At 36.9% G+C, this 17,999-nt stretch overlaps 1 protein-coding gene across 1 annotated transcript in view; it reads right to left on the reverse strand.

Annotated features, from left to right (window-relative positions):
* CTNNA3 (catenin alpha 3) overlaps nt 1–17,999 on the reverse strand; it is a gene marked incomplete at its 3' end in the record, with an annotated part of 1,162,049 nt that overhangs the window by 185,991 nt on the left and 958,059 nt on the right. The window contains 1 exon segment of the mRNA XM_015562095.1: nt 9,146–9,346. Coding sequence (XP_015417581.1) covers nt 9,146–9,346 — 201 coding nt within the window.

Here is a 17,999-nt window from a genome sequence, read left to right on the forward strand (position 1 = left end):
CATTCAACCTCACATGCTTTATGCTCTCTCCAAAGGCAGGAGAAAGAAAAATCTGAGAGAGGCACCACCCCGGTTTATTTTCTAGACTCAAGGACCTCAACTTCAAATTTAGTTTTCAGATGAGTATATAAAAGATATACCAGCTCACATCAATACATATATAACCAGACTTTCCAGGCCATCTACAAAGATCTCTTAAAAAGTAAAATTAAAGGTCTTTACAACTGAGACCTATTAATACATGAAATAGATACTTGTAACAACTGAAGGGGATTATTTCATTAGTTTAATAAATCTGACTTTCAAGATAGAGTAGCAGCAAAATTTACAATAGCTAAGATTTGGAAACAGCCTACAGGCCTATCAGCAGAGGAGTGGATTAAAAAGCTGTGGTACACCTACACAATGGAATACTATGCTGCTGTGAAAAAGAAAGAACTCTTACCATTTGCAATAGCATGGAGGGACCTAGAGAACATTATGCTAAGCGAAATAAGCCAGTCAGAGAAAGATAAATATCACATGATCTCACTCATTTGTGGAATATAATGAACAACATAAACTGATGAACAAAAAAGGATCCAGAGATATAGAAGCATCAGACAGACTGTCAGACCTCAGAGGGAAGCAGGGGAGGGTGGGAATGGGGAGGATAAGAGATCAACCGAAGGACTTATACGCATGCTTATAAGCATAACCAATGGACACAGACAGTAGAGGAGTGAGGGCATGTGCTGGGGGTGAGAGCAGCTGGGAAGAGATCAATGGGGGGGAAAGGAGACATATGCAGTACTTTAAACAATAAAGAATTTAAATTAAAAATATTTTACAGTAATGCTCTTATTAAAAGACTTACTTGTTGGATTACTCAGTTGATAACAGCCTAGCTCAGAGGTTCCGAATAACTGTGCTGTGGAGTACGGATGTGTTTTAGAGGGTTATTGAGGCTGTTGAAACATTGATGCCATAGCATTCAGGGTGGCTGGGGAGGATGTAAAACTGCTTACGACCTCAGAACCTCTGACCCCTCTAGCCTTGAACAGCCACTTATGTTTTCCAATGGCAATGAAGATACTAAGATTTTTAAAAGATAGTAGTCTGTGCTATTACAAAGAATGTCTAGTAGTAAACCTCCAGATAAATGAAGTCAAAATCCCTATCCTTTGGATTTAATGTTATACATTTGAATAATAAGGCCTGATGATTTTTTTCATTGTTATTGAAGAAAGAAAATAAAAAGAAGAAACCACTAAGTGATATATTTTTTTCCACTTTTTTACGAGATTTGTGCATTACTATCTTGCCACTATCTGGGTAAAATAGTAACAATTACATCATATATTCCATTAAGGCATATCTTCCCTAAAACATCCCTAGATTTAGAATGGTATCAAATACCTCATTTAATAACTCTACCAGGAATAGAGCATGACCATCAGGGAAAGAATTCAGTTTGGCAACAAGCTGCTGAAAGGCAATGCTCCTGGTTGGGTTATATGGGGTTGGTGAGGGGGGGAGGGGGGAGTTGCCACTCTCCTGACATAGAAGATGACCGACCAAGTTGGTAAAATCAGTCTTCAACTTCCCCTCTCTTCTTACTTGTTGATGCTCCTCCTCTCCTGCTCCTCACCACCCCACCTCACTCTGCTCACAGACTCCAAAGCCCCTTCTATGGAAGGAGTCTGAGAATCTGAGAGTCTTATTATGAGACAGAGTGCTGTCTCCATAGACACTCAAAGGCCCAGTACTGGCCACCATACCCCAACCCCACCATACTGACAGCCAAGGTGTGGGAACCTAATTTAAACTCTGCTGATAGGATGCTTCTGCCCAAGAAATGAATTCAGAGCAAGTGAGGCAAAAACAGGGATTAGTTTAGGATTTATTCCAGTGGTCAAAGTATCTGGAATGTGGTGAATAAATGTACCATTTGTGGGGTCCAGTGTCATAATGTCATGATGCCAATAATGGAATTAAATGTCCAGAAAGGGCTGGGATGCAGCTCAAACCGCTATTCTTTAGGATAAGTAACGGTGCTACACGCAGCCTCCTTCGCAGTCTGCTTTCTCATTCTCCAGCCTTCTTGTATTTGTTTATTTGTTCGCTTTTTCATTTTAAAAAATGTTCATTGATTGATTTTAGAGAGAGGAAGGAAGAAAGAGAGAAAGAGACATTGATTCATTACTCCACTTATTTATGTATTTATTGGTTGCTTTTTATATGTGCCCTGACAAGAAATTGAACCCACAGCCTTGGCATATCTGGATGACACTGAGCTACCTGGTCAGGGCTATTTGCTCATCTTTTCGCCTTACTTTGGCCATAGTTAGATTCTCTTGTTTGCAACCCAGAGCTAAAACTGGGATTTAATGTCTAATCCCTTTATATCTTAAATTATATTTTTTCCTATTTAACCCTACATAAAGGCCCATAAAATAGATTTAAATTAGTCTTTTTTTACAGAAAGTATGTGTCAATAGAATCAGAAAGGAAGGTATGATCCATTTCTCTTTCCAGATAATGTCTTCTTTGGCTGGAGAACATGCATCGGAGGCTGGTCACAGGAGTTCTAGAGTTATAGAAGATACAAGACCTCTAGAACATCTTTGCACTGTGAATATCCACAGAGAAGGTCCACAGCTTCACTTCCTCTTCCAATGATCCCTTTCAGCCCATGCCAACTTATCTGCCCTGTCCTTAATCATATTTTTATAGCATTTTTTTTCCTGACAGGTATATATTTCTAATTACTTAAAATGGCAAGATAAAAGATGTTTCTTCAGACCTCCTAACTAGATTTGGGTCCTTTTCAAATCCAGTTCCCTTTGGACAGAAACTGGGTTTTCCTCTCAGAAGCTCTAACAGCTGTTTTCTTTAGCTCACAATGTTAGTTCAAGGTCCCGAATTGCTGTGGCAACAGAAGCACTTCTGAGGCCAAGGGGTCATATTCTTGTTTCAAGAGGCTGAGTTGTCGTTTGATTTTTTTTGCCACATCACCAACATGAAGTCACTTGGCTATCCAGGCTACCCTAGCAATCTGCAGACAGAGGTGTCTTGATCACACTTTCTGACAGTGATAAAGAGTGTCAGATTAGACCTGACCCCAAAAGTAAGAACACACGTAATTCAGAGACCTGTCTCAGCCTACTACCAGGTCAGGGGAGTCTGCCAACGAAGGTCCAAATTTGAAGACACTGTTGCTATCCTGGCAGGGATTTGCTTGAAGCATTAGTGATATTAGGTTCAGTGGGATCTGTCACCAGCTGAAGTTCAAGGATGGTTCTTCTAAGTAACTAAATGCACAGAAGTCATGATCTCTTGTCCAAAAGCTTGCTAAAGAACGTTTTAAGAATCTGACCCCAAGTTTTCTGGAAGCGGCTACTAGCACTCTGAACAGTAATGAACGGCTCCGCTGACCTCTCTGCCCCAGGCTTGGAAACAGGGAGCTGCTTTTGAGTTTCTCTTTTTGTTTTTTCCTAAACTGGAATGATAACGTGTTCTCTTGCTTCACTGTAGTGAATGTGTCACAGTATAACCTTGCAGTAACTTTTAAGTTGGGAGAAGGCCTTGGACACCTCTACCACGTATAAAACGCTACTGGTAAATGTAAACATAAGTAACATGTGGTGTGTGCCTTTAAGGACATTCCAGTCTAATGGAGGGAACTGGTATGTAAATGGCTGATTATGATAAAAGGCAAAGTGAATGATGCAGTAACTACAGGACAAGCTCACCTATGGCAACACAGGTAAAGGAGCAATTAATTCTAACGGAAAGGGAATCAGGAGCTCCTTTGCAAAGGTGGTGGCATTTGAGAGAATATTGGGGAATAATTATAATCTTTGTGGAGCAGTGGAGAAGAAAAGACATTTCACTACTGGAATAGAATGAGCCTAGGCGCATGGGCTTGATTCAAGAGTTGTTTTTTGTTTTGTTTTGTTTTAATCTAGCACATGCAAGACACTATGGTAGGCTCTGGGAGATACGGGAAGAGAAATAATACATTTCCTTTTCTTCTATAGGTTATATTATAGTTTGAAAGAAAGGTCTTTTCCATATAAGTATATCTAAAGAGTTCAACTGCCATTGCCTGGAATGATGTAACTAACTGGCGAGTCCTTTAAAAATCTGTAGAGTGCATGAGACTAGAAAGAAGCCACTACTGCCAGAGGGAGTAAAGAAGGGGTTCTAGAGGACATGGAAATAGGTTGTTTCCTAAAAGATGGGTAAAATTTGATGTGAGAAATAAGGGGTAAGGATATTCAAAATGAAAGGTAAAGCATGAACAATTCAGAAAAGACCTTGGCATGTCCATGAGACTGTGAAAGCATCAACGTGGATGGAGTAGAAGGTGCCTTTGGCTCACTCTAGCAGCGGTTCTCAACCTGTGGGTTGCGAACAATGAAAATACATCCTGCATATCAGATATTTACATTACGATTCATAACAGTAGCAACATTACAGTTATGAAGTAGCAACGAAAATAATTTTATGGTTGGGGGTCACCACAGCATGAGGAGCTGTATTAAAGGGTTGTGGCACTAGGAAGGTTGAGGACCACTGCCTAGGGCAAAAGTTAGAAATGCATGTTTAGGTGAATTGAAATGCCTCCCAAGTTCAGGCAGGTAATTAAATGAGTGAAGCAGCCTGGGCATCTACTGAGAGGGAGTGGAAGAAAGCTATGGCCCAGGCTCAACAGAAAGGAAGACATCACTAAACTCCAGCCAGTTCCACAGTGAACTCTGCCCCTAGTGTGGCCACACTTTCCCATTTGTTACAATACGCCACTGACCTGGATTTTAACACGTGAGTGTGTAAATTTAATTCTTATGACACAACATGGAATGATGATGGACAAAACTAGATACATAAAAATATTTGAGTCATACTGAATCATATCTAGTATGTGAATCACTCATTTTCAACCTCTGCTGGACTGTAGAGAGCAAAGACTGCTAGAATTACCATAAAGCCTGCGTGGCTTATCCGATAGCCATTTAAGGTTACAGAATGGAGATGCAACAGAAAGTGGTATGCTTTCCTCAGGCTATAAATTCAGAATATTTGTATGACAAAAATAATAAGTGAAAGAGAGTTGATTTGAATTATTGACTATTACAGTTTTATAAATTATTTTTAAATGAAATTCATCTTAAAGTTCTATTATCTGTTGTTTAAACTGGTTGCAGGAAAATTTTACAACAAAATTTAAAAAATATGTGTTGGCTATAAATTCTTTTCAACAGTCTCATTTGCCTTTAAAAAAAATACAACGATATGACTCTTCTCTACCTAATAGGAAGAGGATTCTGGGTATATACTTTCCAGATGGACCTAAATGAGCACTTGATGAATGACCTTTTATTTGCCACTACTACCAGCTGCCAATGGTGGATGCAACTAGGATGTCTTGGTCAGGTTCATTTATGTGCGTGTTCTGTTTTGGTCCACAAGCCTGGCTGACATTGAAACCAGGCGGGGTTTGAAGGTTTGCAACAGATGTTTTTGTGCCTACTAATTTCTGAATTTGATAGAGTCTATAAATCACTCACAAAAAATACTGTGTAAGTCCACTATTGGTTTAGGTTTTTCCCCAACCTAATGAGACAAAACCTGAAATTGATGTTAAGAATATAGCTTCTAGCCCTAGCTGGTTTGGCTCAGTGGATAGAGTGTCGGCCTGTCAACTGAAGGGTCCTGGGTTCAATTCCAGTCAAGGGCACATGCCTGGGTTGCAGGTTTGATCCCCAGTAGGGGATGTGCAGGAGGCAGTCAATCAATAATCCTCGCTCATCATTGATGTTTTTATCTCTCATTCCCTCTCCCTTCCTCTCTGAAATCAATAAAGACATATTTTTTAAAAAAAGAGTACAGCTTCTGGGGTAGGGGCTAAAATGCAGCATCTAAGCCTTCACACTGCAATCAAGTAGTTTTGTTATTTAACAAAAAAGCCAATATATTCTCTCTCTCCTATCAGGAATTCCTAACAGGTGCAAGAGCTTAGTATCAGCGAAGAATTAGGTGGAATAGAGAATTTCACATGGAGTTTACAATATTATGCTTCTGTCTGAATGAAATTCAGCATTCCAGATGTTGCCTACATTTCACTTAAAACCAACTGCTATGATTTATGAACAATAAAAATTCCTGAAATGTAACAGGGCAACTCTGCTTCCTAATGCTGAGAGAACTCTTAGAAGATTATCACATTCTGAAAACGTGCTAATGAGCCACAAAGTCTGATTAAAATCTAAGGTGCAATATTCCAAAAATATTCCTGGTGGTTTAGATAAGTAAGGCTCAGTTTTCACAGTGGATGACAGTACTTTCTGACAGATTCTGCAAAGATAAGGAGGTCTGAGTAGTTAAGCCAGTTCACAATAGCTTCTTATTAAGTTATTTTCAGGAAGCAGGGTAAGACAAAACGTTAAGACCTGAAAATTGGATAAGAAAAAAAGAAAAAGAAAAATAGTCCACACAGACAGACCATTCAGTTGCTAAAATGTGAATGGTTAAGGCTTCAAAACATAAAAGATGACATTTTAATTACTTAATTTAATGCCTATTTATAAATAATAAGTCCAAGTGTTAAGCAGATGTGAACAAAGATGAACATCTTCTGTTACTTGTGGAGAATAGAATAGTTGGAAGCATGTTTCCTAGACAATATCTCTATGGGAGAGAAAAACGCTCAGATATTGCGGCTTTGTTTAAGATCAAACTGATCTAATTAGCATTTTCATCTACTTTATTGCTCAGAATTCCCTTTAGTGAGGTGTGCTTTTGATAAATTTTAAGGAAAGCTTTTTGGAGAAAAGTTGAATTCAAACATATAAAACAAAAAGGAGAACTTTTCTTCAAAGATAAGCCAAAAATTATCTGAAAACTAAAATAAAAACTGCAAAGTCATAAAACTACATTTCTATATTAATAATAAGATGTGACTTACACAGATTAACCCAGGATTATTTTATATTTATGATATTCCTGAAACAGGACAAAATCTACCAGGGGAATTTTAATTGAAGTTACATGCAAGTAATCAGAGGGAACAATACTTCTCTCTCTTCTGATTGAATGATAATGTGGCCATATTGGTTAGTTATTTTGTAAGGTCATTATAAATCATAGCGATATTGACAAGCTTGTAATTGAATGTATAAATAATTTTCTGATTTCAGATCATAAGAATTGAAGAGAGTGTTCTCACAGCACACTTCAAATTCTGGACACTTTAGGATTTTGTTTCCACTTCTTTGCGTGTGGCAGATATAGACTCAATCCAATGGAGAATAAAACTATACACTCGGCACCTCCTACAGACATTGTGACTATAGGAGTGTGTTCACAAAATGTTACTAATAAGATTACAAACTGAGACAGAGGCAAGATATAGGTAAAATCCTGGTAAACCTTCCTGACTCAACTCCCTGCAAGAAATTTTCACTTGGCTGAAAAGAGAACCCTTGATACAACCATTTTTTTTTTAACTTATAATTTCATTCTCAGAAGGGGAAAAAATCAGGTAATTCTATACTTGATTTTGACCCACAAGAAAGAATTAGTTAAATTTAGTTTACAGAAGTGATGCTGAACTTCCATTACACAATCATCTTTTAAGCAAGTAAATACCTCATTGCCAAAGCAACTACCATGTGCTGTATTTGCAACACCGGTGCCTTGTGTGGAGTTGGTATAGGTATATAACATGAAGTGTTTCAGATGCATATCCTTCATCTTTCCTTAGCCTATCTTTAGTGTTTTATTATTTTATAAATATTTTTAAAAGATAATCAGAAAATTATGTGCCAAGAGTCATCAATAATTTTCTGCATCAACATGCAAGGAAAAGACTAACACTAATCAGTTCTCTACAAACCTTGCTAAGCTTACCTGGTGGTAAACCTCTTCAGAGCTAATCCCAAAGAAGGTCATTCAACTCTTGATATGTTTCTCCTAGTTCATTCATTTCAAGGTGCGTCTTCCTCCCAGCCCCCACCCCCTCCAAAATTACCCATCCTCATCCCTCCCATCCCTTTTACTACACAATGTACATAGTTTTCAAATGTATTATGCCCTTTGCATGTGATAAAGAACAATTCTCTAAGTAGACCGATGATCTATATATATAAAAGCCTAAGCGACCGAGCAACTGAATAACCAAATGACTGGTTCACCAGTCACTATGATGTGCACTGAACACCAGGGGGAAGACGCTCAATGCAGGAGCTGCCCCCCGGTGGTCAGTGCACTCCCACAGCCAACCTACCACGGCCAGCCAACCTCCCGTGGCCCCTCCCCCTGGCTGGCCAACCTCCCACGGCCTGGATGGCCCCAATCACCTGCCAGGGACCCCACCCATTCATGAATTCGGGCACCAGGCCTCTGGTTTAAGTATGAAATCTCAAATTTTATAGGAATCATGGGTACAACATTACCCTAGAGTTAAGAGGTAATTAATAAGAAAAATTCAACATGGGGACTTTACCAATCAGGAGGAGTTCTCACAGGAGAAATTTCTGCCATGATGACTTACAAAAATAGTTAATTGCCTTCATTCCAATTATATCCTTCTAAATCTATATTACTTCAAATGCTTCTGCAAGCTTCTTGGAGAAATGTTAATCGTGGTGCTAAAGCTAAGAATGCCATTTTGCTGAGTGATTCAAAAACATGAGTGCTACAACCCAAACAAAATCCTGATTCCATTCTTTTTAACTAATCAAAGAAGATTATGTGAAAGAAAAAAGTGAAGATAGAGAGCATTTCTCTGGAAGCCGAGGACAAGCTTGCTCTGTCTGAGTAATGTAAACAAAACCCGGGTTACCAATGCGCAGCCAAGAGGGTTTGAAAACGATTATAAACGCATCACATCTGGCCTAAATATATCTCCTAACAGCTCTGGCATTAATAAACATTCATAAGTGGTTATGGCCTGTTCCTTTCCCCAGTAAATATATTTACTTCTCCGAAATAATTTTTAAATCATATAACCACAGGATGCAAGCACCTATGAGATAGTAGAGCAATCTATTTCAAAGCAGCCAACACAGGCTGAGACTCTATTCATGTGTATGAATAATTGGTAACTGCGTAGATTCAACTATTAGGACCAGTACAGCTAATAATGGTGGTTGGGACTTACCAGTACTTGTAAGGAAGTTAACGTTTCTCATCACACCTTCAGTGTAAGCGCCTGGCTCGTAACTGTCCATTTCCCCCGTGACGATGTGAGCCACTCTTGCTGCCCGTCCTCTGATGGCACCGGCAGCTCGGTCTAAATTATCAGCATCCTGGTCTCTCAGGGCTATGATACATTTGTTGATATCTTCTAAGATGTGGCTCTCTGTAAGGAAACAGATCAAAATAATTTTGTCAGTCTTTTTTTATCACACAAATCTAGCATATTATAACTTAACTTCTGATTTCAGATGTGATGCATGTTGGGAATGGAGGACAGCGACAATAGGGAAGGAAAAATACAGACATGATTTTGTTCCTATCTCTTTAAGAGCAAAATTTGCAAAATACAGAATTTTACATTTTTATCAACAATCCTTATAGATTATATATTGTTTTATATTCTAGTTCCAATAGATTAGATTTTAGATTTGACTGCTTTGTAGGTGGAAATTAAGGAGTTTCCAGATTTAAAAAAAATGTATAATAATAGAATACTTAATCCTGATTAAAAGCAACATTATAGAGGTTATAAAACTCTTTAAAAATTTCAGCTGTCCTAAATATATAGCAAAATAAAACTATGGAGTTCTATTCAACTAATCTTCATTGATGTACAATGAAATTTAACACAATTAAAGAAATCTTAAAATTAATAAATAACATATGAAATACATAATTTTTAAATTGTAAAGCAGCAACCTCTCTAAGTCTATGAAAACACTTAGATCAATAGGGGGCTTTGAAAAGACTGACTTGAGGCAAGCAAATCCCTGAGAAAGTTGCGCACTCTGAAGAGTGTCCCCCGACCTCCACTGCTCCTTCCCTCTTTGCATGATTAGGGCATGACGACAGCAGACTTCTTAGGATAGCACTGTTTTCTTTGTCTATAAAATGATTAAAACTCCCAACAAAATGAATGAGAGAAGCGGAGCAAATATGGAGAATATCATCAAGCCTGGGCAATATTTCTAAGAAATTAAAAGAATATTACAAGAATTAGTGTTTGGCTCTTAGCATTTCCAAATGAATCCCCACTCAAAATCCTTAAGGACTCTATTACTTAAAAACATACTAGAAAACAACTACAACAAAAAGGCCTTACTAATTTCAGACCGTAGTGTTAACTTCCCCCTTTCCCCCGGAGGACAGGCATTCACAAAGCTATTTCTTTGCGGCGTCACACCTTTCTTGTAATGGGTAGAGCATAAAATCCAAAAGACCGAATAATATGGTCCCTGGTGACTTTCTGAGACCTGATGACTATCATTCCTCTCTAGGCCTCTTATGCTCCAGTCATATTTATTTTATGATTCCCAAGTCCACCATGTTCTTACAAGCCTCTGTTCCTGTGGGCATATTAGAGTCTTGACCTAGATAGACTGTTCTTTTTCTTTCCTGGATCCAATTTCTGTGTGTGTGTTGGGGTGGGGGGGTGAGGGGGGGGCAGTTCCAAACTCCAACAAGCAATTTTGGTGTCCACCTGGGTGTCCTACAATTCAACTCAATCCTGACACTCTCTACCAGAGATGGCATCCCTTGCCACAAGACTTCTCCTGCACCCTTCACTTCAGACACCAGTCCCAAGCCCAGTTTGTTACCTATACGTCTGACTGCCTACCAATAAATCAGAGATTCCCAACACTCCTTCTTTAAGTTTTATTAACTTGTTAAAGCATCTCACAGAACTCAGAGAAATATTTACTTATTAGATTTAACTTGTATAGCTCAGGAACAGTCAGATGGAAGATGCATAGGCCAAAGTATAAGGAGAGAGTATGGAGTTTCCATGCCCTCTCCGGGCACACCACTTTCCCCACATCTGCACATGCTCCCTAACACAGAAGCTCTCTGAATGCAGTCTTTCCCCCCACAACCCTCAATGGAGGCTTCACTCATAGATAGGATTAATTCAACCTCCAGTCCCCTCCTCTCTACCTCTCCATGGTTGGTTCCTCAGGCAATAGGCCCCATCTTCAGTCCACTGTCATCTCATTAATATAAGGAAAGAAACCTTAAGGCTTTCAGCACTTAGCAAAGTCCAAGGATTTTACCAGCTCCTTATCCGAAATGGGGTGAAAACCAAATATATATTTTCTATTATAAATCATAATATCACAACTGTGAATCCCCTTTGGTCTGATTAATCAACTTCTATTCTTTCAAAATACTAGTCAAATGTTCCTTCCTCAGAAAATTCATGCTGACCGACAAGACAAATTTTGTCCCATGTTGCTTAGGATTCCCATGAAACAGTCTATATGTTTCCATTGGGTCTTTTTTCCACGTTTTAATGATGTACTCATGAAAATATCTCTCTAGTACACTGTGGAATATATGGGAGTACAGGTATTTTATCTTGTTACTTGGAGTAGCCTATCTAGTCTCTAATACAATAATACATGGCACCTGTTCAACCAAAGAATATTTGTTGAATGAATGAATTCCTCTAATAAGACACATCTGAGAACAGTAAATTATTTTGTCTACATCCTAAATCATGTGTTATGTACCTAAGTAGACATATTTCTGTGACCTTAAATAGTCAACTTGACCCACATCAAGGACAGCCAGGTCATTTGCTTGAAAAAGATTAAACACTGAAAACCATTGTTATAAATTCACTCTAATTTTAACCTACTCAGCAGCATTCAGTTATGAATGTATCATAAAGGCATATAGTAAATACAGGCAGGATCTCTTCTCAACAGAAAGTGCCTGGGCATCATTACCATCATATTTCCCCTGGAACTGAAGTACAAGTTTAAATGTGGGAGGCATAGCAATCATGAGCTTTTTAAAAGTCCACAGATGTGCACTTTAATGACACATTAAGAAGCTGTTATTTCCCATGTACGTTGGTAGGTTGCTTTTTTAAAAAAATAAGTACAACATAGGTTAACCATAAATTAAGGTGCTTAATTTTAGGTTGCAGAGTTATTTTTTGCTCAATCCTAAAAAAATTGAAACGATATTTAGGGAAAAAAATCCACAATGCTCATTTTTGAAGATTAATTGTCTTATAAACTATGTAATTTCTATTTAATTAAAGGTGAAATCATATCTGTCACAAACTATTCTTTATCTGGTCAATTTTACACAGGAAAGGATATACAGAGAATATTCAATAACAATAAATTGATTGTTTCCCTCTTCTATAGAAAAACTTATATACAAGCTCAGCAATTTATTTTATTATTGGAAGCAGAGAATAAAAACGTAGCAAGGGTTGTTTTTGTTCTTTTTTTATTGGTCTTATAGAAGTGTGTGTGGCTATTGCTTCAGGCTGAGCAACACCATCAGCAGCCATAGTGTTAATTAATCACGTGGAAGCATTCTATAGGCAAGGTGAGATACAGAAATAAAAACCCTACAGGAACATACACAATATGAAAAAATAGTACATGAAATGAGTGGCAAGCAGCATATAATCAGACTTTATCATATGCAGGTATATTGAGAATGTTGGAGATGACTAACTGATCTTTTGAATTACTAACATTAAATATAGCACAAAGGAATTAGGACAGTTTGCAAAGTTTCCATTATTGTGACACTTTCCCATTACCCTGAATGTTTCAAAAAATGCCAGCAACAATTATTTGCACAAAATTCTAAATAATAGAGTGCCAGAAAAAGAAAATAAAAATGTTGGGCACCTCCCACGTATGCACAATAATTAAACATTGAACTAATTTCCTAAAAACAAGTATTTCTTTGCTACTCATATTTCAGATGAATTTAGGTAGCTAAAAAGTCCTTCATGATAGCTTGAGTTTTTATGCCCAGTTATATAACCTTACACTGCTAAGGGAAAAAAAATAAAACACCAAATACCTTGTAGAAAACTTACTGGTGTATCACTTTAGACTTTGCTGATGGACTAGGATAACTTATTGGACAGATGTAGCAAAAGTTATTAGATGCTCTACCTCCAATTTATTTTTTTCTCAACTGTAGATGCACTTGGACTTAACAATTACATCATTTTTAAAATGAGAGTTAAAATAAAAAAAAACTTTATTATAGAATAAGCACATTTAGAATATTGCATGCTTTGAAGAACGATTGAAGACTTGTCTTTATTAATATTTTTAGAATGTGAGTTAACATTTGATGTGGGGTGAGTGGTGGGATGTTCTGGTGTTACGGAAAATCCTAAAGTGCATTATTTTAAGGGCAAAGAATTGCTAACTGCTAGCAATCTCTATCAATCACTTTACAGCTATTCTGAAATGCAAAGGGTGATTTTTTTATGTTGAAAATAGTAATAAGCAGGGAAACATATTGATTTCGAATAAAAGATATTTCATTTGTTGCAAACTTCTCTGAGTAACTCCAACTTTGGTCACTGTAGCAAGTATTAACACAATGAGATTTGAAATGCCTTAAGTTTTTTTTTTTTCTCTGATTCTTTTCTTAATTTTTTTAGTTTTCCACAATTAGAGCTAGAATTAGTCTCAGGAAAAGTAGAAAAGAAACAAAATCCAGCCAAAGCAGGAACTTATTTTTTTCTAAAGATACTGAGTTTTAAGACAAAAGAGGCTGAGTTTCATAAATTGGCAAGATTAAAGGTTAGCTACCGATTGTATATGAGTTCAGAGAGTTAAGACAATTGATTAAACTTTTTCAGTTGAAGGTGACATATATTATGTTAATTTCAGGTATACAACATAGTGATTAGACATTTATATACCTTACAAAGTGATCACCCTGATAAGTGTCGTACTTATCTGATACTATACATAGGTATTATAATATTATTGACTATATTCCCTATGCTGTACTTTTGAAGCATAGTAACCTCCATCTTGGGTAAAAACTGCTGTTTAAAATTTTAACCCTGCTATTCTGGCTTCTGCAAAATTTGTTTTTGTAAATAATAGGGAAAATAAGACTACTCCCCACTCCAGAGAGGCCATAAACTATGCCCCAGACAGAGTTGTCAGTGCTGGTACCAGGTCAGGCCTTCAGATATGTTCTCACGGCCCTGTCCCAGCAAACAGGACTTTTTCTCAGAAGGTCTGGAAGTCTCATTCCAAATTTGGAAAACAAAAAGCTGAAAAACATATAAATTGAAAAGACTTCCACCATATTGGGGCCCAGAATTTGAGAAGCAAGAGTTCCTCTGGGCCCACTAGTGCTAGCAAAAATGAACAGGACTCCAAATACATTTGGCTTATTGATTAAGGCGTCTTCTGATTGACAATATTAACACTTTACATCCTCATTACTGTTTTTTATGACTGGCAACTAGTATATCTTGATCATTTGCTTTTTCACCCATTGCCCAGTCCCCTTCATCTGGCAAACATACAGCTAAGCTAATTTAATTATAAGAAAATAAATTCCTATTTTTGCACTCCTGGATCTATAAGTGTAAATTTAAATATTTTAAAAAATTTTTATTGATTTTTAGAGACAGAGAAACATTGATTTGTTGTTCTACATATTTGTACATTCATTGGGTGACTCTTGTATGTACCCTGACTATGCATCAAAACGCAACCTTCATGTATCAGGTCAACTAAACTACTCAGCCAGGGCTATGGCTATAAATTTAAGTCATTAATAGGCAACTACACTAATGTTCAGTAAATAAAAACAAACATATACTAATTTTTCTTTCTCTTTTACCAAAAAACAAACATTAAACAAAAAAGCCAATGGAATACAACACTATATGTTAATTTTGTGTATCTACTTAAAGGTGGTCAAAATTTATTTGCCAATAATTGATCATGACGATTCGTCTCCAAATTAGCTGATAGCCTACTACATAAAAATCTCAGCAATTGCTATTTTGAGAATAAGAGCATGCATGTAGCTAATGTAAAACTTTGCTAATATTCACCACCCCTTTTTGACATCATTAAGACTTTTCCTCAGTTTTCTCTTCTGAACCTAAGTAATACTATGTGTTAGAAAATGTAAATGATATCAAAGATAAAACAAAATATCAGTCTGCAAAGGGTTTACAAGCTGGTAAACAGAAAGAATTATTTATTTCATTGTCTTTCAGTCTTCCAAAAATATAATAGTCAAAATTATCATTATTTGACCATTTTAATGAAATTTATTAACCTTTATCTCAAAAGTTTGTCCAGTTTCTCTGCACTATAAGCTTTTTATTCTTCATTGGACTTTAACTAGCTCAAACTCATGCAGACACAAATCTATAGAAATAAAAACCACAAAAATACAGTAACTGAAGCCTTCATATTTCTTTTAGTATGTCTTATGTAAGTTCTCACAGTTTCTTCTGTGAAGTAGTTAAGAAATTTATCAAAAGCTCAGAAATAGACCAACGGTACGATTGCTTATCTTTTGCACATGCTGTTGGGCAGACATTGTGAATCAGCCCTACCTGGCAGATATCTAATTCTCCAGGAGTATGAACCTTTGTCCCACTTGCTATTTACTGCTGGTTAGAATATTTTACAATTCTGTAGGAGTAGATGTTCATTTTGTTCTTAAAACTGATAGTCTGTAAATGAGTCTTGTCACATAGAAATGCAAATGAATTTTATATGGTAGAGATGGAATGATTTTTATAGAAAAGATCATTCCAAAGGTTACATTTTTATTGTTCTGTAGGACATTTATCAGTTTTGTTTCTAAATTAGAAATTTTATTTAACCATTCTTTCTTTATCCAGTTCTTCTTAACAAAGCATTATTATCTTTGTGGCTATTAACAATGAGTTTTGACACATGCTCACCTTAAATTTCCAAAAGTCTTGCTTTCACCTTGGAAAATTATTCTTTAACTGTGTGCTTTGACTTAGAAGCTACTAATATTACAAGTATTTTATTTCTACCCACGTGAAAAAGTGTAAAGCAAAAATTGCATGTGGACTCATAGACCTACATGTAAAAGGCAAAACTATAAAGCTCCTAGGAAAATATTTTAGATAACCTTGAATTTGAAAGTGATTTTCTAAATACAACACTGAAAGCATAAGTGATGAAAAAAAAATGAAAACTAGGACTTCATAAAAAACAAAGACCTAACAAATAAACAGAAAAACAAACAAAAAAGACCTCTGCTCAAGAGAATGAAAAGACAAGCAACACACCTGGAAAAAATATTTCCAAAACATACCTAATAAAGGGCTGGTATCCAAAATATACAAAAAAAAATCTTAAAACTCAATAGTAAGAAAACAATAAATTCAGTTAATATAAGCAAAAGATCTGAGCAGAAACATCACAAAGAAGATATACAGATGATAAGTGATTTTTAGTTTAAAAAGATATTGTAAGCTTAAAAATTTTCAAACGTTTATAAAATTGTGCAAAAGATCTATATAATTATACTAGTGGCCTGGTGCATGAATTTGTGCACATTGAAAGAAAATTAATTAGAGAAAATATTCTAATATTGCTATTCGCCTTTTCTCTATAGAGTATCAACCAAATTCACAATCGACAATGACAGATCTAAACACACATGTGCAATTGGCACCAGCGAGAGTTTTATATGTATTGTGCATGCGTGAGTCAACTTAGCCTTTATATATATAAAATAAACTTGTTTAATTAGACCTGCTTTCTGATTTAGCTAAACTTTTTCCAACCCAGTGAAGCACCCCAACTTCTCTTTCAGGTAATTGTCAGCAACACAACAATAAGTATCAACACAAAGCAGATTATTATTGTAGATCACGCAGGGAGAATCAAGGGTAAAATATTTAACTGCAGCAGTGTTTGATATATTCTGCACAGCGAGAAAACCTGAAGTCTTTTTCAAGGTCCACCATTTCTTACTTCTTTTCAGTTGGGTCAAGTTTCCAAGCTTTCTAAATCTCCATTTTCTGGCTAATGAAAAGAGGAAGATTCCACTGAGTCTTCTATCTACCTACTCCAGGATTTCTGTGAGGATCAAATGACATGAGGCACAGAAAAAGTGTTTCCACCTGGCTATAAAGCAAGTCATGTTCCTAGGCTGAAGAAACTGCAAGGAGACTAGTTGCTAGGGAGAGGAAGCTGGGCTTTGTTACGTGACGTCATTACCAGGTGCCCACAGATACCATTTCTGGGCTGGGCTGGGCTATGAGTGCATTTTGTGCCATGGTGTCTCGGCGGCGGCAGCAGCACTGGCTGTGATTTGGTGGGCTATTGCTCCGGGGTGGTGGCGGGGCCTGTGTCCCATTTCAGGGAAGCCAAGTGTTGCTTTGTGGGCGCCAGGTCCATGGTGCCATTTCTCTGTAAATGGCCAGTGAGCATTGTGGCAGCTCCTGAGTTAAGCTTCTGCCCCCTAGTGGTCAGTGCGTGTCATCGTGACTGGTCAGACAGACACTTAGCATATTAGCCTTGTGTATACATAGATAACAAAATGCATTAAAAGTTTCAACACTAATTTCAATTGGGCATGAGTTATCATCTATGCAGTTAGAAAGTTAGTTTTAATTATACACAGCTTTCAAGAACAGTGCTCTAGTAAAGTTAATATTCTGGAAATGAATGGAGCCATCATAGCCAAAGGAAACCTAAAGCATTCTAGAGATGTCACTGGAGAGATGGTCATAGAAGAAGAAATGAACAAAGTTTTATGCCTCACTACTTCCTATTATCGTGTAGAAGCAAGTCTAGGGCAACAGAACATTTTATGCTGTCCTTATCCTGACAAATAAACAGAAAAAATAAACCAAACCTTAGTCATTCTCATTCAGCCTTTTCCATTGACTTTTCTTTGACTGAGCTTTTCCATGTTAATTGTCTCATTGCTTCCTCTCCCATAGACCAAGAATCTATTAACATCTAATATCAAAGCCCTGAGTTTAAAAAAAAAAAAATAGCTTCGAGGATATTACCAGA

The sequence above is a fragment of the Myotis davidii genome, unplaced genomic scaffold, assembly GCF_000327345.1.
Source record: "Myotis davidii unplaced genomic scaffold, ASM32734v1 scaffold134, whole genome shotgun sequence".
Lineage (NCBI taxonomy): Eukaryota > Metazoa > Chordata > Mammalia > Chiroptera > Vespertilionidae > Myotis > Myotis davidii.